Source organism: Pyxicephalus adspersus, chromosome Z (genome assembly GCF_032062135.1).
Source record: "Pyxicephalus adspersus chromosome Z, UCB_Pads_2.0, whole genome shotgun sequence".
Lineage (NCBI taxonomy): Eukaryota > Metazoa > Chordata > Amphibia > Anura > Pyxicephalidae > Pyxicephalus > Pyxicephalus adspersus.
The window spans coordinates 36181086-36204533 of NC_092871.1; the positions used below are offsets into that span (position 1 = coordinate 36181086).

At 39.3% G+C, this 23448-nt stretch overlaps 1 protein-coding gene across 3 annotated transcripts in view; it reads right to left on the minus strand.

Moving 5' to 3' along the window:
- Positions 1 to 13710, minus strand: part of LOC140344025 (phosphatidylinositol-binding clathrin assembly protein-like) — a 32417-nt gene extending 18707 nt beyond the window's left edge. Inside the window, exons 1-6 of one of the 3 annotated variants that reach the window (XM_072430930.1) lie at positions 13369 to 13705; positions 5580 to 5722; positions 2091 to 2166; positions 1871 to 1973; positions 1689 to 1782; positions 766 to 877 (exon numbers count right to left, since the gene is read on the minus strand). In XM_072430930.1, the coding sequence (XP_072287031.1) occupies positions 766 to 877; positions 1689 to 1782; positions 1871 to 1973; positions 2091 to 2166; positions 5580 to 5722; positions 13369 to 13498 (658 nt within the window). In that variant the 5' untranslated portion in view covers positions 13499 to 13705. Of the gene's footprint in view, positions 1 to 765; positions 878 to 1688; positions 1783 to 1870; positions 1974 to 2090; positions 2167 to 5579; positions 5723 to 13368 lie in introns of all 3 variants that reach the window. The other 2 variants (XM_072430931.1, XM_072430932.1) reach the window with 2 other exon arrangements.
- Positions 13711 to 23448: the final 9738 nt, after the last annotated feature.

Consider the following 23448-nt stretch of genomic DNA (forward strand, 5'->3'; position numbering starts at 1 on the left):
AGAAAAAAAAAATCTAGCTTTTAAAAATAGAACAATTGAATAATCTTTCCCCCTGTTGTACCCTGATAGGTGTACTTGTATTATACAGTTAGTATTTTCTGGCTGATTTCTGATAAATATGAGATTTATGGAAACAAAAAAAAAACCCATGCCAGAATCAATTGATGTGAAGACTATAAAATGACAATCCCCTGCAGAGAATAGCACACACAAAACACATTCAAAGGTCACTCTTCATACAGCAGGCTCTCTACCATAGCTTCCAGCCAGTCTCTTGTAAAACATTTAAAATGAAATGTTTACTAAAGCAGCTGAGCACGCATAAGCTTCATACACACATCAAGTAATTATCATCTGATAATCGCCTCAGGGCTGATGTTGAACGAGAATCTGTCATGTGTACAGCACTCATCGTCTGTCGTTCCGACAACCATCCTGTCAGATCCATGGACAATGAACAATCATATTAAAAGTGAAGGGGAGAAAGCACAGCTGGGTGCCGCTCCGTCGTTCTCCTCCTCCGCTCTGCATAGAGCGGGACAATTCTGTATGTACAGAACATCATTCATGCATCGTTCAGCCTTTTGTATTGGGATGGGTTGTGAAATTATTGCACGTGTGTATGCAGCCTGAGGTATGAGATGCAAAATGTTTTCTATCAACGAAGAGAAGTTTTCTATCAAGGTGGCAATCATTAGAAAATCATGGAAAAATGGGGGGGGGGGGGAGGTGGGAGGATGGAAATAAGCCTCAGGTCAAACATACCTAGCAAATTAATAACACCTTCATTGTAGGCAGCAAACAACCGGATGGAATCCTTGAACAGAAGCATGAATCCTGTATTTATAACGCCATTTGTTAACTCATTTGGATTTGCCTTTAAGGAGAAAAAAAGAAGAAATTCAATAAATATACAAGTAAGCCAATAGACCAAAATGGGATTTATACGCTAAAAGTATCTAAAAGAAAATTTAGGCAAAGTTAACTTTAACAAGGACACAGTCAGTTTGCTAAAGTACTGTGCATTACCAACTGCTATGTTTCTTTCCATATGTTTGCATTTTTTTTAGCTGCACATCTGGGCAGATGTTCTGATGCTGACCATAACAAGCCTGCAGTCCCACACAGTAGATACCCCTTAAAAGAAACTGCCTTAACGAGAACTCTTATGGAAGGATCATAATGTATTCTTTCAGATTTAAAGAGATTTAAACTTTTGGCGATTAGGAAAACATCTGCTTTTAAAGGCTATTTGGGGCAAAAAAAAATACAAAATAGCAAGGCTACAAAATTACTTAATATATGTAATACATAACTAAAAAATCTCATTTCGTAATTGGGTTTACTACACTTTTTCTCCACAGTAACCCACCCTCAACATACTAAGATCCGAAGCTCCAAGCTCTGCTGCTATTTTACATTCCCGAACAAAAAGTCTACTAACTTGCCTGAGCCTGTGCTGTAATGCCTAATAGATTTCTAGGACTGTTTCCCAGGGAGGCAGACGGGAGATAAGCCCCCAAAAACGTTTAGGGGGCTATACGGCGCCGAAGCAGCAACAAGAGGAGAAAAATGTCAAGTGAATGCTGGATCTTGGCAAGCTGGACACTGGATTTAGGCAACACAAAATTTCTCAGTCCCAGCATCACAAAGAGTCCCAGCATCACAAAGCAAATATATATACCTACATCAAAATCTAGTAATGCATCCAGCTGATTCTGAATGATTGGAAGTGTTTTCAAAAGCTTTTCTGTGGCCATAGTTCTCATAACCCCATCTATCCTAAAACACAGAAAGAAACTGTTACTGAAACAAAAAATACCTGTATAGATCGAAGTTAGAAATGAATGCTGAGGTGTGGTTTACCTACCCTCTTTTCATTTTCGTAAAGTCAACAGCTACAAGTCTGTAAGAAAGTGCTTTTTCATTTAAATATCTGCTGTAGCGCCTTATGAACGTTGACATGTCATAACCTAGAAATGTAAAACATCAAAAATAATTATATGTATTGTAAACTATAAAACTGTCAAAGAAGGCCGTGAACAAGTAATACATAAAAATGAAAAAAATAAAACAGGAAAAACACTTACCCTGCATAGCACCTTTATCTAGGAAATTGTTGAGGTTAAACAATGTGTTCCTGGATGCAAGATATTGAATAAATCGCTAAAAAAAAAAGAACAAGTTTGTTAAAAAAAATTATACATGGATACAACAGATATCTTTATTTATACAGTTGTGTTCAAAACAATAGCAGCATATTTAAAAGCCTGAATAAAGCGAAATGTCCCTGTAATGCTTTTTTTTCATACACACAAATACATTGGGAACACTGCATATATTCAAAGTGAAAACAAAAAACAATGTATCCAATTTGTGTTATTCCTAGACAGAAAGAGAAGAAAAGGTAATATGCTGTTCAAAATAGTAGCAGTGCCTGAATTCTGCTTTACAAACTCAAACATTTACTGTACATACTGAAAACTGTTTCAAAATTCTGCTTTTTTTTTTAATCACTGAAAAAATATTTAGTTGTAGAACTGCTCCATATCTGTGTTGCATGGAGTTACCAAAATTCTGGCACATGTGAACAGGTATTGCAACCCAGAATGATTATACTGCATTCTACAATTCTTCTGTATTTCTTGGTTTTGCCTCAGAAACAGCATTTTTTTGTGTCACCCTGCAAGATTTCTGTTTGATTAAGATCTTGGGATTGGGTTGGCAACTATGCCAAATACCATCAATCTTGTTGGTCTGGAACCAACACGTTGCTCATTTAATGGTGTGTTTGGGGTTGATGTCTTGTTAAAACAAGGGCAATTCTGATCAATGATCCCTGGTTTGTGATAAATAAGCACAAAACCATAGTAACATTCCCAAATCATGATGCTTACACCACCATGTTTCCCTGTCAGTATAGTGTTACTGCAGCTTGAACTCAGAGTTTGGGGATCGTCTGACAAACTGTCTGCAGCACCTAGTCCCAAAAAGAACAATCTTGCTTTCACAAGTTCACAAAATGTTGCGCCATTTCTCTTTAGGCCAGTCATTGTGTTCTTTGGATAAACTGTAACCTCTTTAGCACATACTTTTTCCCCCCCAACATTGGGATATTGTGGGGGATTCTTGCCAATAGTTTGGCCCTAAATAGGTGTCTTCTAATTAAACAGTACTCACAGGTAACTTTAGACCTTCTTTGATCTTCCTGGAGCTGATCATTGGATCTGAGCTTGTGATGGGAGAGCCTGGAATCTGTATGAAGGACGTGGTCTGCGGCTCTGGCCGGTGGGTCCCCCCAGTGGGGTCCTTCTTCTGACCTTGCTCGGAGATGCACCGGCCAGAGCCACAGACCACCAAAATTTTAATGCAGACCGGACCACCATTTGGCAACCGCTGATTTAAAAAAAAGCAGTTTTCCAGGTTTCTTCTACATCTTTCAGGTTTTGTTGGCCAGTTTAAAGTATCTACAATCATTTTAGCTGAGTAACCTATCTTCTGCACTTCTTTATATGTTTTCCCCTCTCAAAACAACTTTTTAACCAAAGTATGCTATTTTTCTGAACAATATCTGGAACGACCCATTTTACTCAGATTTTCAGAGAGAAATGCACTATAATCAGCATGTACAACAGCATTTTCTGGCTTCCTTCTCTAAATAAGGGGGGTAACTGACACCTGCTTTTTCACAGAACGAATGCCCCTTTTCTTCACTTTTTGTAAAGGAACAACAAAAAAAAAAACTTAATAAAAATGTATCTTCGTGTTTTTATTTGGAATAGAAAGTGTTCCCAATGCATTTGTATGTATGGAAAAAAAACCTATTGTAAGGATTTTACTCACTTTTTTTAAACACACTCATTCTGAACTGTACAATTGAGGACATTGAAGGCAATAATCACTTAAGAGTGACCATTTCAAAGCACTTCACCCACCCATATGCACCACAGGTTTCAGGATCAGATAGATGATTATCATAAGGAGAATATACCAGTGTAAAACATTTTTTAAACTTACATAATTGATCTTCCTTCTGTCAGAGGAATCCCACAGACAAAAGATCACTGCATTATATGGTCAAAAGCACCTGGATAGTGATAACTGGTGATGAATTTATGGGCACTTTGAGAAATAAAACAGTCAACATGCTTCTATAGCTTCCTGTCAGTTATTATGCAAACATTTGTAATCACTTTAAAATTAAGAATATGAAGTTTGTTTTTAATTTTTGTTATTATTGGAGCTTTAAGTATAAACCCTGGACAAGACCAAACAAGAAGGAGAAATTATTTTAACTAGCACCCCTAAATCATTTATTGCATGTTGCAGAAGACCTATTATAATAGGTTACCTCACAACCCTTCTCCTTTTTCAATGTACGTTTTGGTTTTCTTGTTTTTAATGTTTTGTTGTTTTAATATATATTATATATGAACATGCTCATGCAGGGTGGTGATTACAAACCATAATCCCTAGATGACTTACCCTGCAACATGTTTAATCTCAGCAGCTGTGATTAAAAGGAAAATTATTTTAAAGTTATTAAAAGGAGAACCTAAAATTATAATACGTCCCGTAGAAATAGTTTAAGGCAGGTGTAACATCAAGAGAGAGTCTGTCTGGTGTTTCAATGTGCCTCTAACTGAGCATTTTACAAATGACTTAACCGATGGAAGGTGAGTGGAAGACACTTGTTTGGAGTACGAGCCAATGTACTACTTTCAGAGTTACTTTAGTATTCATCAGCATTAGTTTCACAGAGCAACCACTGTCAACCAGTTCTAGGTGGTACATTTATTAGAAATATATTTGTAAATATCCTGCCATTTCTATAGGTGTCTACATTGCCAGATGTACTTTTTCCCTGTACTTATTAAGCCATATTGGTTGTATAATAGATGGCCAAAACAGAATTAGTTCTGGGTGGAGTGGGGTTTGATTGACTGAGCATATGCATAAAACACAACAATAACTCAAAATGTGAACACACAATGCAATAAAATACTAAGATTTTCCTATAGCAGATCTGGCAGGATACAGAAACATGACATTAATAAGACCTGACTACCTGCAATTAGATATTGAGTTTTACATACTTCAGCACACTTTTAAAAAACTACAAAAAAGTGACATCTGACTTACAAGTTCAGTTTCATTTTCGGTCTCATCTATAAAGACAGCTTAGAGAACATTATACACAGAAACACATTTTTTTACAAAGAAGCAGTACAAGTTACAAGAGAGAAATTTACTGTTACTGTCAGTCCACCTGTACTCAGGTGCTATAAAAAATGAGAACAGAAAACTTTATTTGTGCAATTGTAAATCAGTACAAAAAATTTTTATAGATGGAAAAAATGCAAACCTCAACATAGTATGCTGCAACAGAAACACATGGGTAATTTCTGGAATGAAATGTAGAAATCAAAGAAAACTCTAGGTGGCAATTTTAGAGGTTTGGGAAAAAAAAGTTACTCCTGATTTCCTTTATTCTAACCTGTACTCACTTTAGGGCCACCTTTGGACCCATTTTAGTCAACCCATTGTACAAAATATTAGAGAATATGACTTGGTCTTACCTCATTACCATACATCATAAGGTGATGTGTTGTGATAAGGGCTTTGAATACTACAACCCAGCTACCATTGGCAGTCCGTTCAAAAAGCGTATCAGCAAGCTGTGGTATATTAACGTTCATCTCATTTGTACATTGGAGAAGATCTGAAAAAAAAAAAAATGAAAACACCTAAATATAGGTTCAGATGAAGGAACAAAAAAAACAAAAAACAAAAAAAAAACACTGTATTTGTATTACTAATATTATTATTATTGTATTGTGTTATTGCATTACTGCATGCAATGTTTTGACACCTCCTCTCCCACCAGGGTCATTATTGCTTTGATCCTGCTGTGTCAGAAGAGGAGGGTAGGACTCAGAGGTACAGCATAGTGCAATCTTATTTTAGCAAAGTGGATATACCCTAAAAACAATTTGATAGTAACAAATAATACTAAATTATTATTATTAAATATATTTCCATTTATTAACAGTTACTTAAAGCAGATGAAGAAATAAGCCAAGAAAACAATCAAATACTTATAGCTGACCACAGGTAGCTTGTTTTCAAGTCATTTCCCTGTTTTATTTATGCTCATATTCTAAAGTTAGCCTGTACTAGAAAAGAAGCTTTCATCATATACTAAGAAGTTTTGCAACAATGGGTAAACATGCCAAAAGAGTTGGAACAGATATCGATCCAGCCAGACAAAAATCTACTGGACATTTTGGAAACAGTTACCCAATTCCACATTAGCATTGTAGTTATCTGATCTCAGAGTATACAATGAATGTAGGATACAATAAAAAAATAAGACTTTTATTATTGGATAAAAAAAGGACGTGATAACAGTTAGAAATCAACACACTGCATCGGTCCATATCCTGCATAAAAGGGTATGCCCCTCCACTTCTGACTGAATGGGAGTGCAGAGCCTCCTGTGATACTCTCATCACACATCCCAGGAGGTTTTTGGCTGCTCCTTCTGCACATGCTCAACATCAGGCATGTTTTGAAGGGGCTTTTATCTACATGAAGGAAAAAAATAAAAGTGAGGTTTAGTTTTTTGAAGCGGAAGTTTAGTTCCGCTTCAAAGTGGAACTATACCTAAAAACTAAAAAACTAAGATCAGGCAAGTCCTTTTATGGCAAGCTACTCTTACCCATACAATAGCATCTGAGACACTCATCACTGCAATGTGGGATGGAAGGGATAGTGTATGTTTATGTCCCTGGAAGTTGCAGCATAGATCTGAGCACCAGACAGGAAGAGTGAAAAAGGAACAGTGTGAGGTGGGTTAGCAGATATTTGCAATGTTACATTTTTATGGGGACAGGTTCATTTTCATGTCTCAATATCTTACAATATAACCACATAGTAAAGATCAGAATTGACAACATCCAAACCTGTTCTAAACATCCTTCTAAAGTAGTTAAGGAAGACTACAAGCAAACAAAATAAAAAAAAAAAATCTTACCTAACTGAATCCAACTAAAACAATGTGTGAATCTGGGGCAGAAAACTTTCTATATATACCACTAATGTTGCTTTATTAGAAATCATAAAACAAAAAAACAATTGGATTTTCTTTTGTGAACCAGTTTATAAACACACAAACACACATCCCAACTAAAAATTAGGGTGGCACAGTGGCTCTGAGGTTAGCACTTTGGCCTTTGCAACGCTGGGTCCCGAGTTCAAATCTACCGTAGGCAATAAATGCATGGAGTTTGTAGGTTCTCCCTGTGGTGTTTGTGTGGGTTTCCTCCCTCATCCCAAAAACATGCAGTTAAGTTAATTAGCTTCCCCCCAAAACTGATCTTAGACTTTATTCAACTCATATGACTATGATGAGCACCTTTGAGGGGACATGACTATGGACTTTGTACAGCAGTGCGTAAAATGTTGGCGCTATATAAATACCGGCTAATAATAGAATATTTCTATTTGGTAACAGTGGTTCATTTACTACTTAAACTTTGTATTATGCCCCAGCTAGTGCTCCTGTAATGTGACCAAACTTTTCAACAGGCGCTCAAAAACAGCTGGGTGGTGCTCTCAGGTAAAAGGGGCTAAGCAGAACACTGAAGTGGCTCACCCGGTAGACTTTTATTAATTGTTTCTGATCATTAGAATTAATATTTGCAGATCTCAGGCAATCAATCTTAATACAGACAAAAACAATTATTTATTAGATATCAAGATTGTATTTTTGGTCAATACCAGATACCCTGTATTAGTCTATATTTTAAACACTGATGACCACCAATACATAAATAATGATTGTGCATACCAATGAGTATATGTATGGCCACTTTTTCTTGAATAAGTAACTTCTATTCTTTACAAGGAGTATGACAGCTACCGTGTATGTATCATGGCACATGGTTGGCTCCAGAAACTTTAACACAGAATATTGGGGATTCAAACTACCAATATATTTTAGTTTGATGTGCTCCATGAGTGTAAAAGCTTTTTAACCTCCTTGCAGTTAAGCCCGACCTTCGCTCGGGCAAAAAAAAACTGCAAGGATGGTTAAGCCCGAGATTTTGTACATCCTACTTACCTGGTCCCCCTGTGCTCATCCAGCGTCGTCCTCCATCGATCATCGTCCGCCGATGATCACTTTTGGTACAGAAATCTAGACCTCAGTGTAACGCTTAGGTGGTTAATGAATTACTCTGTCTGAGGCATTGAATACTCAATGCTTCATATACTATAAAAAGTTACCAAACTATCTCCCACAACTTTAAACATATTTGTGTTTATCATTTAGGGCTTTGGAGTCAGCACAAATCCTTTGGCTTCGACTCATCCCTGTCAAAATGTATCAATTTTAAAACTGTATGAAGATGGAACAAACACAAAATGCTTCTGGCTAGGGAAGCAGATGTAGTACTCAATTGGCCACCCCAAGTCTCTAACTGTGAGCTTGCCCAGGGAAGGTTCAAACTCCAAAATTAAAAAAAAATGCAACATTTAAGGCTCCCAGGTGGCTACTACTGCCTAGTGTCCATATCTAGGCCTTGTATAAAGAAAGGAGCTTCCAGAATCTGGTTGCCTACTCGCAGACCTGCAAAAAACTGGGGTCGTATTGTGGAGATGGTGTAACACCACCAGCACCTATCATGTAACAGAAAATGAATAGACCCCTTTGGTTCAAAGTCACCCATTTTTTCATGGTGGTCTGGTGCATAAAGCTGCTCACTGGGTATTGAACAACCCATTCAATATCCAGTGAGCAGCTTTATGCACAAGGCCACATGCAAAAATGCAGACCCTGTCAATATTTCAGGAGGACGGCTGTGTATTTCAAGGACATTCTTAAGTTACATGAATACCATGACAGTATGGCTTTTATGTGGTTAAGGACAAATATATAGTATAAATATACCAACATAGTCTTCTAAAAACATTCTGTTCCTGAATTAATATGTTTAAAGTATACCTCAAAAAAACCCATCAGCCAGAATGATAGGTAAAGATCATTTCACAAACAGGCAGGATGAAAAATTCCAGTGGTACGACGGCAACATCTTTTTACGGTGGAATCTATTTTCCCTAGAAAATCATGGGGTCTGGCTTTGGTACAATCGTATACAGTGTAAAGTGATCAGTGTGCACTGCCCGACAATGAGCCTGAGCAGAACCTTGATTGAAAACCATCACAGGTACCTGTAATTACAGACAATGTCCAACTGCTATGGAAATAAATGCTTACTAGAAGGCTGGCACGTAATTCTATGATACCAGTTAATGAAGGGGTAAATGAAACAATCGGATGAGGTTTTTAAACCTGTTTCACCTCCAGGCCTCTGCATAAGTCAAGGGACATGGCAACATTAAAAATGGGAAACTGCAATGCAAAATCTATGGGCAGCTTTGAAATTTATCATTACAAACTATTTATAATTCTTAGTCAGTGTCTCTCTAACATGGAGGAACCCTTGAAATACCTTTCAGGCCTTCAAGGAATCTCTATTATAATGACAATATCCCCAACTCACGGCACATAAGCATGTTGGTCAGTAGGAAGAATTCCTCTTACATTGCTGACCAGTGGGAGGATCGTCACCCTTACAGATAGCCAAAAAGGTCAAGCCTGAATGGGAGCGCAGAGCCTCCCGGGAAACATACGTCACACATCCTCTCTGGCCGATCCTCCTGCTCATGCGCAGTGGATCGGCACTCTTTTTCCACTCATCTACGTCACCCAATCTTGCTCCTGCACAGTGCAAGATCCAGTGATGTACAAAGAAGGAAAACAATTGAAGATGTCGGTGCATGGCACTTCCTCGGGACGACGCAGGACCCGATCAAAAAAATCTCCTGATGGATCAACGAATCTGTGGGATTAAAGGTAACTGTGATTTTATTATTTTAAGTTTAGTTCTGCTTTAAAGTAATCATTTTAATATGACTACCAGTCTCTCACATCGTTGTTGAGGAATTTTGGTCCACTCTTCTATACTTCTATCCTTCAGTTCATTGAAGTTTGTGGGCATTCATTTATGCACAGCTCTCATAAGATCTCGCCACAGAATTTTGATCAGGTTGAGGTCTTGATATTGACTCACCATTGAAACACCTTAATTCTTTTTTTTTTTCAGCCATTCTGCTGTAGATTTGCTGGTATACTGGGGATTATTGTTTTGTATCACCCAATTTCCAGCAAGCTTTAGCCATCACACAGGTGGGCCCACATTTGACTCTAGAATACTTTGGTATATACAGAAGTTCATGGTTGACTTGATGACTGCAAGGTGCCCATATCTTGTGGCTGCAAAATAAATCCAAATCATTACCCCTTCACCAGCGGACTTGAAACTGGTGAAGTCTTTATGTTTGTTTTTTTTACCAAACATTGTGTATTATGGCCAAACACCTCCACTTCGGTCCAAAAGACCTTGTTCTCAGTCTTGTATCGTGCAGTTTGTGCAGATGCAATGTTGCAAACCTAAGCAGTGCTGTCATATTCTTTTAGAGAGAAGAAGCGTTCTCCTTGCAAGTCCTTCCAAACAAGTCATATTTGTTTAGTCTTTTTCTAATCGAATGTTCATGAACTTTAACATTGTGAGGCCTGCAGAGTCTGAGGTGTAGTTCCTTTTATTTTCTATTTCTGTAAGCATTAGTCTGACCTTTAGGGTAAATCTCCTGGGATATCGACTTCTGGGAAGACTGATAACTGCATTGTTGTTTAAAAATGTCCTCAATACCCCTTCCTGGATTGATGGGCAGCAAAAATTGCTTCTCCAAGAAGATTTCTGATGACTTTCTTTCCTTGGCATTTTGTGTATACACACCTGAATGCTCCAAACCAGGAATCTGGCAACTATAGCTTCTATATAGTAGTGCTCACATTTGCTAATGAGCAATTAGGTGCAATGGATTAGCAGTTCCTGGCTGCTACTTAGCCTCATGAATACTATGAAAGAGGTAAAAATGTAGTACTTTGCACACACTGCTTCTACATTTTGACTAAAGCTAGGTACACACGCCCAACGGTTCCCGCCCGGTAATCGACTCAGGGCCCATAGCGGACGAGAATCTGGCGTGTGTACAGCGCATCCACGGACGATAGATGACGAACAATCCTAATGCAAGGGAAGAGGGAGAGTGTGCAGCGGGGTGCCGCTCCGTCGCTCTCCCCCTCCCCTCTCTATAGAGCAGAACGGTGCTGTATGTACAGCACACGTTCATGAATTGTGCAGTGCTTAATCAGTAATTGCACGTGTGTATGTAGCTTTAATCAAATATATCTAATAATAACCTGGTTTAATATGTCATGCCTTGTTGCTCATCTGAAGTTGTATTTACCTAACCTTAAGACCTCATTTTTTTTTCTTTATTATTATGTCTTTGTACGTAAAATCTTAGAATTGAATATGACTGCAGATAAGCCCCCTCAGTGTGCACAGGAAAAGGTGCATGTTCTAGGAAGCAGTACAAACATTCAGAAGTACACACTGCATGGCAGCAGTATTCACGCAGCAGTATGCACCGTACGGCAGCAGTATTCACGCAGCAGTATGCACCGTACGGCAGCAGTATTCACGCAGCAGTATTCACACAGCAGTATGCACCGTACGGCAGCAGTATTCACACAGCAGTATGCACCGTATGGCAGCAGTATTCACACAGCAGTATGCACTGTACGGCAGCAGTATTCACACAGCAGTATTCACTGTACGGCAGCAGTATGCACTGTACGGCAGCAGTAAGCTGCATGCCGGGATGTGCACTGGACAGAAGTAGTGTGTATAGACAGTAGTATGGACATGCAGGGTATTCTATTATATGGCAGCGGTATCTACTGACAATTGCACACACTGTATGGCAGTACGCGCTGTACAGCATGTATGCAGACAGCAGCATAAACATGCAGGGATATATATGGACAGAGTATGTAATGGGAGCAGTAACAACATGCAGGAGTATAATTATTCATATATTTATATATATGGCCAGCAATATGAACAGGCAGTACATAGCCATACAGTTTAGACAGAAGTATGTAGGACAGAGGTATGTATAGTTAGGGGTATAGATGTACAGAGCAGGGTATATACAGGTAGATATGTATGCATGCACTGGTATGTATAGGTAGCAGTATCATTATTCAGAGAAAAAAAAACAGACAGGAATATGTACAGGATAACAAAAGCACAGGTAGGGGTATGTATGCACAAGAGAATATAGGTAGCAGAATGAACATGCAAAGGTATGTATGGACAGGATTATGCACAGGTAGGTGGAATCTGTAAGCTGGGGGTATGTACAGGCTGGGGGTATCTGTAGGCTGGGGGTATGTACGGGAAGAGGGTATCTGTAGGCAGGAGGTATGTACAGGTAGGGGTATCTGTAGGCAGGGGGTAGGGGTATGTACAGGTAGGGATAACTGTAAGCAGGGGGTATGTACAGGTAGGGGTAACTGTAAGCAGGGGGTATGTACAGGTAGGGGTATCTGTGGGCATGGGGTATGTACAGGTAGGTGTATGTACAGGTAAGCGTATCCGTAGGCAAGGGGTATGTGCAGGTAGAGGTATCTGTAGGCGGGGGGTATGTACAGGTAGGGGTATCCGTAGGCAGGGGGTATGTACAGGTAGGGGTAACCGTAGGCGGGGGGTATGTACAGGTAGGGGTAACCGTAGGCGGGGGGTATGTACAGGTAGGGGTAACTGTAAGCAGGGGGTATGTAAAGGTAGGGGTAACTGTAAGCAGGGGGTATGTACAGGTAGGGGTATGTACAGGTAAGCATATCCTTAGGCAAGGGGTATGTACAGGTAGGGGTATCCGTAGGCAGGGGGTATGTACAGGTAGGGGTAACTGTAAGCAGGGGGTATGTACAGGTAAGGGTAACTGTAAGCAGGGGGTATGTACAGGTAAGGGTAACTGTAAGCAGGGGGTATGTACAGGTAGGGGTATCTGTAGGCAGGGGGTATGTACAGGTAGGGGTATCTGTAGGCAGGGGGTATGTACAGGTAGGGGTATCTGTGGGCAGGGGGTATGTACAGGTAGGGGTATGCACAGGTAGGGGTATCCGTAGGCGGGGGGTATGTACAGGTAGGGGTATCCGTAGGCAGGGGGTATGTACAGGTAGGGGTATCTGTAGGGTGGGGTTGCCCCGCACGGCAGCACTTGAACTGCGGTGTGAATTGCCCCCGGTTCCCCGGTGCTCAGAGATCTCTTCCAGGACAGGCTCGGCTCACTGGGCGCTGTGACCTGGTCGGGCCACTGCCAGGCCTAGCTGCTCCCCATAAATATATGTATTTACCGGCGCCGAGGTTACCACAAATCAGGGTGACTTACAGTCTAAGTGCTTCTTCTTGGGCCCCATCACCTCATGGGTCGTCGCTTTACAGACGGCTTTGGCCACTGCCGAGCCGGTGACACTGTGCTGCGCCGCCGTGATCCGGTCTGTGATAGACTGGCCTGACATCTTTCGTGCTGATCCGCCGCCGGGCCTACACTCTCGGGGAAAGGGCTGTCACTGGAGCTCAAGTCTGCCACCAGTTTCCCCTGTTCCGGGTCACCGTGTTACCAGGAGGAGTCCTTGAGAGATGTCCCGGTCTGGTAGAACAGCTGTGGTCGCCTCTTCCTCTCTCAGACACCTCTCCTTATCAGTTCTCTCCCCCTCCCCTTCTTTCTTTCCGGCTCCTCTCCCCTCTTCTCCTTTTACCTCACGCTTCACTTCGAAGACAAAATGGCGGCACTGTGTCATGTGATCGCGTTCCGCAGAGCGCCGGCTGTTGTAAAGGTGACAGTGCCGCTCGGTGCCAGGGACCGGGATGTGTGCCGTGGGAGGAACCTAATGTGTGAGCCTGAGGTGGGATGACATTCACCATGTTACACAAGGTTCATTGCCGGGAGCAGTCATTCCCAGGCTCTGAAAAGCAATTTTATGTCTTCTTGGTTAAATGTTAGAAACAATGTCAGTGTATGATTTACTATTTAACATTTATTCATAGCTTATAGTAAAACCTGACAAGTTCACAATTCAAAAAAGAGCAGAAAAGAGTGTGGAAAAAAAATGGGCATGGCCATAGGGCTCTAAGTATTGGGTGCGGCACTGCACTAAATACTGGGCGTGTCCTAAAGGGCACCTGTCATCACATCTTCAGCATGATGACAACATGGCGGTTACCAGCAAAGTCTCCTTCCATCCCATTTCCTCCTTCCATCCTTAGCGCCACAAAGACAGAAGGAGAAAGCCGCAGCCTCCTGGCATACATGTGTCCCATATCCCAGAATACTGTAGGCTTCTCCTCCCATGTATGCCAGGGATTGGGCACGGCACCATCAGGGGCTTCCCTCGACTGTCCAATCTCATACATGCGCAATGAGATCATCATTCATTTTATTTACATTTGGAGCAAGACACATCACCCGATCTCACACCTGTGCAATATGGGATCAGGAGAGATCTCGAAGAACCTGTAAGAATGAAGATGGCGGCTTGGTCAGAACAGCCTGGAACACCATATAAAAGAGGGAAGCCAAAAAAGTATGTGATTCGATGGGTGCGATTTGCACATAGATGGATGGGGGGGGGGGGGGGGGGGTGGGTTTATAAGTAAATATTTTTTTTTAATACATTTTTATTGATTTTCAAAATATTGTATAAATAAGTATTTAAATTTAATAACAAAGACAATTTTTCAGTGTATATAATATTGAAAATAATACATAGGTCAATATAAGCGGACATATTGATAAAAATAAGAAGAGAAAAAAAGATAGTCCTTCAGATGTTTGATATTCCTTTTGGGTCGGAAATAAAGTCTTTGGCTGAGTCCAACAAGTCCAACATCCTACTACTTATTAGTGTTGGTTGAATAGCTGAGTGTTTGATTCGGCAACAATTTGATCGAATAGGCCGATATTTTTCTGGTGATCGAAGACCGATCGAACGCCACTCCCCTTATTGCTCTTGCAGCCCTAGCGTAACTGTAGTATGTGTTCTTGGAAAGAGAATCCTTATCCAAGAACACATATGGAACAGCAGTCACAGCTGATTGAAAGCACTCGCGTGCCTCCTCCAATCAGCTGTGACCGCAAATATCCAACGGTCACCGTGCTGTACTTATCAGCGAGGTGACCGTGGGAACTGAACGGTATGGGGGGGGGGGGGGGTTAGGATAAAGGGGGGATAGGGATATTTTAAGAAAAGTTGTGGTTTCTTATTTTGTGAAACCACAGCTTTTGTTTTAGTAGTTGTGGATTAGAACTTTGATTTGAAATCTTACTAATAACCAGTCAAAATTAGTAGGTTAAAAGTGTGTGATCCATGGTTTCCATATTTTCTGGAATACTGTATATCTTGTTTATTATGTAGGATAGCATCTTTTAATTAGTTAGGTACCATACCATTTTTGTTATAGTTGGTATATTTGAACTCCAAGTTTTAGCTAACACCTGTTAAACTGCTGTAAAAATGAATTGTAATAAATGAAATTGTAGGCATGTGCAATGTTCAGGTTTAACATTTAATAAGGCTATCTTGGGGTCTTTTGGTATGGATCTTCCAAGTATTGTGTAAACTAATTTAAACACATTCTAATTTGCACTGCATTCTAATTTGCATATTTTCAGGGATTCCTACCAGATGTGGAATAGTGTACCTTTATTCGAACATCCTCTAAAGCATATTCCAGTGGAATTGGCCACATTTTTCTGCTTTAAATAGAGTCTGAACCTAAATATTGTACATAGTACACAGTGTAATGTCTCACGCAGAAAAAGTCTTACCTACATACACATAAAAGTGAAAAAATAAAATAAATTATACACACATATTCCACACATACTTTCAATGAGATGTTCAATAAATACAAACTGCACAAGAATGAGCAAATACTTAAAGCAGAACTAAACCCGAGTAACTCACCTATCCACGTTCATTTGCAGGGTATCACCATCTTCCTTTCTTCTTTTCCTATAGATGATCTTCGGCCAGCTTAATTGGCTGTGCCAGGATGAAGGTTTTCCTGTGCAGGAGGGCAGGAGTTCATTCATTCCCACCACATGCAAAGGCAAACAGCTGATGCTACGCATGCATAGCTCAACTTTTGTTTGATTCTCATGCATAATCAGTCTGGTAAGGTTATTGCTGAAGGGACATCACCTGTATCTTTCTGCAATAATCACCTGCCAAATATTTTGTTTTTTAAAGTAGGACCTTAGTTTCACTTCATATAAAATACTTTGGTCAGGACTATGTAATACACAACATAACATATAGTACAAGGGTCAGGTGTATGTAATATACTACACAGTACAATGTACAGGACAATGCAATGCACATCATAGTATAGTGTGAGCAAAAAATGCCATGATGCCAGCTGTGGGGAAAAAAAACCTGTGATCAGTGCATAAGTGTGTGTGTGGGGGGGGGCACTAAACCAAACTTAACTCACTTCTCCTCATTCCAACGCATACAACTTTACCAGGTCCTCCTCTGGGGTTTGGTTTTCTGCCTTCCAGATTGGTCAGGTCAGAATGATGTACTTTTCATTTCAAAGTTCATTCATTCCTGGGGTTTTGGGTATGCAAGGACTATACAGTGAGCAGAGCATGTGCATCTCAGTGTAAAGACAACAGAAGATAGTGAACATGGCTTAGCCATGTCATAGCCTGTCCCTCCTGCAATAAAGAAGAATAAGTGTTCCTCCACTTGTCTTTAGGACAATGCCCCATTCCACAGACTGATGGTGTTTTACGATACATTTATATTAAGAATAGAACATTTTAAAGGGTTCACAAACTTTCAAGCACTACTGTAAAACTTTAAATATAAGGTACATAATTGATTTAAACAGTAAATAAATTTACTGTTTCTTTTCTGGTCAAAAAAGAAGTGAGACAACTGATACAAACACATGGTAAGGAGGAGCAGTAAAGTGCGACTATTGTGCAACAGGGCAGGAAATTGAACTTGCATAAAAGTACATTAAGTACATAAAAAACATACATTGATAAAACTATTTATATCACACTGATCTCACCTGAATCCATATCTAAAAAATAGTTGAAATAACTTTTTTAAATGTTTTGGTTGTTGACTGTCAGTATTATGCAACTGGATATAGTGCAGAGTATAAAAGGTGAAAGAATATCTTTGCAAGCAAACATCAAACAACACTGGTAACTGAAGGGTTAAAATAGCTGATCTAGCTGGGGTCATTGAAGGGAAAAATTGCTGATCTAGCTTGAGCCATATATCTTAAGGGAGGTGTATTTTCTTTTCCTATCTACGTAGTTTAAATGTAAACAAATGTCAGGAATTGTACTATAATTATCTGTATAAAAAGACCACTTCGTTAAGTAAACATTAGAGTATATTCCTAAAACCATACTGTGTGCGTGTGTGTTATTGGGATATCTCTCCAGACGTCTGTCTCTCTGGTGCAGGGGGAGTCAGAGTGCATTCATTTGTGGAACCAGAAGTACAAGCAGATCCTTTCAGTAACATTTCCTACACCAGGATGATTTATTTGCATTTATTTATTAACAAAACATTTAAAGACTAGAAATTGATTCTAGTGCAGAGTAAAATGGCAGAATATCTGAGTAAACTCACATGTTGTTTGGTGAATTTAATACATTTCGGCTTTCTGATGTTTGAATATTCTTAAACTAAAACACCCCCTTACCAAACCTATGACACACATACTTTCAAGGATAGGAATAGGAATTTGCTTCTAAAGTAGACAATTCTCAGCAAAGTCAGATTAATGTGTATCTCTAGACAAAACAATTTTTTTTATCAACCCTCTATTTGTACTGATGACTTGCCACTGAGGAAGAAGGGGAACTCTTCCAATGAAGACACATTTTTGAAAAGCAACTGTCTAAGAGGTGGATTCGTTTCACTTTGGGGAATTTCCTTTAACTTCCTGTTATCCTTCTAGGACAGGAAATTAAGGAAATTACATTGTAAAGAATAAATTGGGGATTTAATCCCTCCATACCAAAAATGTTGGCTTTACATGCACTTCAAGGACACATACAACCCCAAGTCAGGCACCAGCTTTTAGCCAGATAATACACTGCTCATCAATACCTGGGACTGATAATACATAACTTACCCATACCTGGGACTTATAATACACAGCTCACCCATACTTGGGACTTATAATACACAGCTCACCCATACCTGGGACTTATAATACACAGCTCACCCATACCTGGGACTTATAATACACAGCTCACCCATACCTGGGACTGATAATACACAGCTCATCGATACTTGAGACTGATATTACACAGCTCACCGATACCTGAGACTGATTATACATACCTCACCAATACCTGGGACTGATTATACATACTTCACCAATACCTGGGACTGATTATACATACCTTACCAATACCTGGGACTGATTATACCCAGCTTACCAATACCTGGCACTGATAATATACAGTCCACTAATACCTGGGACTGATAATACACAGCTCACCGATACCTGGGACTGATAATACACGGCTCAGCGATACCTGGGACTGAAAATACACAGCTCATTGATACCTGAGACTGATTAAACATACCTCACCAATACCTGGGACTGAATATACATACCTCACCAATACCTGAGACTGATAATGCACAGATAATAGCAGTGTGGTGGTGATGTGGATACTGCCTCATCATGCTAGGGAACTGCTGCCCTGGGGAGATGTTACATGTATCATCAACCCAATGATGCCCAAAAGAAAGTGAATGGGGTTGTCAGTGACTGATTCAGTACTGCTCACCGACACCCATTGTAAAAAAGGTGCAAGTTGCTCATTCTTTAGTAACCAGAGATGAAGTGTGAGTGGCGGGGAAGGTGCCAGACTTCAAGAGCCGTGCAGAATTGTTTGATCTTGCTGTAGGTCGGAACTTACCCTTAGTGATCACACCAGACAGACAACTGCCTGGTCTTATGCAGGGGCTTGATTGCCTTGCAGGTCATCTAATTCTGACATTTTGCATACAAATGTAATTATTACAGAGCTGAAAACTTGAAAGTTGCTAGAGGCTGGAAGTTCAGACTTTTGGAATAGTGATTCATGGCACACGTAATTGCTGATGAATAAGGCAGACGAGATACACACACCCCTTCCTTATTCTTGGCTGGTATGGATTTGAAGGAACTGAGGCTATTAAGAAAGATAAGGTATTGGTTGGCTTTCCTAGTAGAAAGCCCAGAACACAAACCTTTCTGAGATGTGTTCCAGAGCTCAAGATCAATAATGGTTAAATAAATAATTTATGTAATAATCAAAATAATCTCATGTATTTGTACATATAAATAATTTGTAAATATTTAGTCTGTCTTTATGATTCCCATCATTCCTGTACAACAGAAAGGGAGAAGGAAATTAGGCATCTATAAGAACTTTATTTCACTACACAAGGAATAAATCAGATAGAATATTTATATGAATGTCAGATTTTGACATTATGATTTTTGTTATGAGATTTGCTTTTAAATCTTTGTATGAAGCCTGGAATTGTAAAATTGTGTGATTTTGTTCTTTCACTCAATATTATCACCAAAGTATTTCTAAACAGTAGTAAGAGCCTTCCACTTCACCCTTTTTTACAGATACATCTAATTTTACATTTATACTCAATTTAAAATTCACTGAGCACAAGAAGCCATAGCAAAGTAGTGGAATAAGTGGAAATTGGAACAAGATGATTGAACTGCCCATGTAGGTCTAAATGTTTGTTCCCAGAACTCAGATGAAGCCACTGAGAATAGTTGTAAAACATCATTAACTTTATAAATCAAGTCCAGCTGAATGTGACTAACTACTACTAACTAGCCAGTGCCACACACGTTGAAATGTTATTGATGCTAGATTCTTAGTAAATTTTTACTCAAAAAAAGCTAATAATAATTTTAGAACCAAGCAGATATGTTGCTTGAATGTTTTTTTGATGACTCCACTATGTAAGAGTAATGAGGTGATGGCACTGTTCTTTTGAAAAGGCGAACTGATGGCATTAGTCTTCTGGAAAAATGGGCTGATTGTACTGCCCAGCTTAAGAGGAACTTATTGTACTTATTTGTTGGAAAGGTACAGAACAGGAATTTTGTCAGCAAAACAGGAAGTGATGAGTCATCTTCCCCACAGGGCTCCAGAAAGACATACTCATCTAACTTTGCCCCAATTTACCCAGAACTACGAGCCTATTATTAAAGTGGTAATCTACTAAATTATTTTTACCGATTTGTGTTCTACAGGTGCATCTCAATAAATTAAAATATCATTAAAAGGTAATGTATTTTTGAAGTTCAATTCAAAAAGTGAAACTCATATATGATATAGATTCATTAAATACAGAGTGATATATTTCAAGTGTTCATTTCTTTTAATTTAGCTAAGTATGGCCTATTAGAAATGAAAGCCCAACATTAAGTATGTCAGAAAATTAGAATATTGGAAAATTTCAATATGGTAGACTCATGGTAGACTTAAATTATCTCCAAGTCGGATTTAGTAGGCCACTCAATCATGGGGAAAACCACTGACTTGATAGTTTTCCAGAGGACAGTCATTTACACCCTCCAAGGAGGGGAAGTCACAAAAGGTCATTGCTAAAGAAGCTGGCTGTTCGGAGTGTTGTATTCAAGCATATTAACAGGGGATGATAGCTATGAGGAGAGATTAGCTGTACTGAATCTATTCTCCCTTGGGAAGAGACATATAAGGGGGGATATGATCACACTGTATAAATATATTTACGGTCTATATAGAGAACTCTCATCCCAATTATTCACTTTGAGATCATTACAAAGAACAAGAGGGCACTCTGCGTCTGGAAGTTTAAGCTCCGGATAAGAAAGGGATTCTTCACTGTAAGGTCTGTGAAAATGTAGAATAGGTTCCCTCAGTAAGTAGTTTAATCAAGTTCAATAGAAAAAGCTGGATGCCTTTAGAGAAGCACAGAATATAATTGGGTGTTAAGGCTTTAAAGTAAAGATTACAGAGACTTTTAATCCAGGGAACATCCGATTACCTTATGGAATCAGGAAGGAATTTTTTTCCCCTGTTAAAGCAAGTTGTACCAGGGGGTTTTTGTCTTCCTCTGGACCAACTATGTCTTATAGGGTTTTATATCTGGGATATGTTTGTTTCCCTAGTGGACTTATGTCTTTTTTCAGCCTGACCTACTATGTAACTATGAAAATAGAAAGACCACCAGTTACTTGGGTCCATACTAGCTTCCAAAGATATTAGGAGCAATTTTTTATGGATTTTTAATTCTTAATGATGTTATGCAAAACACAGAGCCAATATATTTCTGTTTTGTAGATGATTAAAGAAGAATCTTTTTCCTACTTCTCCGCCTAGTTGTGATGTTTGGCCATCTAGATTGACTGGGCTAGGATGAAGAAAATTTTGATCCCTGAAACGACTGGGGAAACCAGGATTTCCAGGTATCCTGGCAGCCAACACTGAGCTGTGAATGTGAATTTTTACAGTTCAATGGAGCAGTAAGGAAAGTAAAAATGTTTTATTGCAGAAGGGACATTGCTTACCCTTTTTCCGCAAATAAGCCCTGCCTGTTCCAATATTCATAAAGTGGAGCATTAGTTCTGCTTTCATCCGAATGTAATGTGAGATATGCATTTAATCTGTGTCAATAAACTGATCAATTGACATCCTCATGGTAACAATTATAAAGTAGAATTGTAACATGATATCAACAAGTTTGGATCTTATATAGCAGGAAGACTTTTAGGAGGGAGAACGTCAAGTTGGCAAAACATGTTATAAATTGTTTTATGCAAATCTCAAATATGACATGTTTATACCATATACAGATTTTCTGATTACTCCTATTGGTATCATTCTTAAACTATTGTTTTTTTCTCATGTGTCACACTTTTTTTTCCATGATGTATTCCAATTTCAGCATGGTATGCCATCAGAAGTGCTAACGGCTACTACAACTATAAAAATAATGAAAAAAAATAATTCAAATTCACAGCCTCTCACTAGCCTATAACACTGGGGAACAATTTTGAACAAAATTTTTGGTGACATCAATTTTTAAGCTTATTTACACTAAAATAGGTATGTTGGTTCTGAAAGTGCAGTTAAGTTTATTCTATCAGGTCAGGTTTTTTCTCTACCACTTATATTATTGCGATTACTGTAGCGTGGATTTGTATAGGCTTTTCATTTACACGCAACACAGTGTGGTCAGAGGTTGTGAGCTCCTCCACTTGGTGAATAAGCAAAATGTATTTTTCTACTTACACATGTATTTACTTTCTTTCATGTCATCATGTCTGGCTCTGCTGTTTCTTGTCGTAAGTGCCTAAACAACCCTGATTCTTTTTGTTATATCTGTGGCAGTTTCACCATTTCCAGTCAAAGGGTGAACATCAGCACATTTGTAGAGCAAGCCTATTTGGTATATTTCCAAGTTAAACTTGGTGATCAAGATAAGTCTTGGGCCCCACATAAGGTGTGCAAACGGTGTGTCGAGGATTTACAGTTGTGGACAAAGGGAACACAAGATAAGATGCCATTTGGTATAGCTATGGTTTGGCAAGAGCCAGGAGATCATTTCAGTGACTGTTACTTTTGTATAGTGAAAACTTCAGGATATAACAAGAAAAGTAAATGTAACATAGAATATCCTAGTCTACCATAGGTTATACCCCCAGTGGCTCATTCAGATGAAATCCCAGTGCCGGTTTTTGTTACACTACCCTCTCTTGTAGAACATGATTATAGTGATGAACTATTATTTAATAACAATGATGAACTGTTTGAAATTGAAGAGGACTTTGTTTGTAAGGGATTTAATCAGCATGAGTTGAATGATTAGGCACGTGATTTAGAACTATCGAAGAAGGCGTCAGAACTCCTAGCATCAGGACTGCGTGAGAAAAACTTACTTGAAAAAAGGAACAAAGGTATCGTACTTTCGAACCAGAGAAATTGCATTCCTGCAGTACTTTAGAACTGACAGTGGCTTTGCGTATTGCCATAACATACCTGGTTTAATGGAGGAGTTGGGAATTGCAATCTATAACTCAACTGAATGGCGACTTTTCATCGATAGCTCAAAGTGGAGCTTAAAGTGTGTCCTCCTTCACAATGACAATATATTTGGGTCAGTCCCATATGGCCATTCAGTTTCTCTTTGTGAAGAATATCCAGCCATAAAGAGAGTCATTGATTTGTTGCAATATCACCAATACAATTTGGTCATCTGTGTTGACCTTAAAATGGTATGCTTCCTTCTTGGTTAGCAACGCGGGTACACCAAGTATCCCTTTCATCTGTGCATGTGGGACAGCAGAGCTCTTGAAAGGCATTGGGTGGAAAGGAATTGGCCTCCAAGATCTGCCCTAAAACCAGGTGATCCACACATTCTAC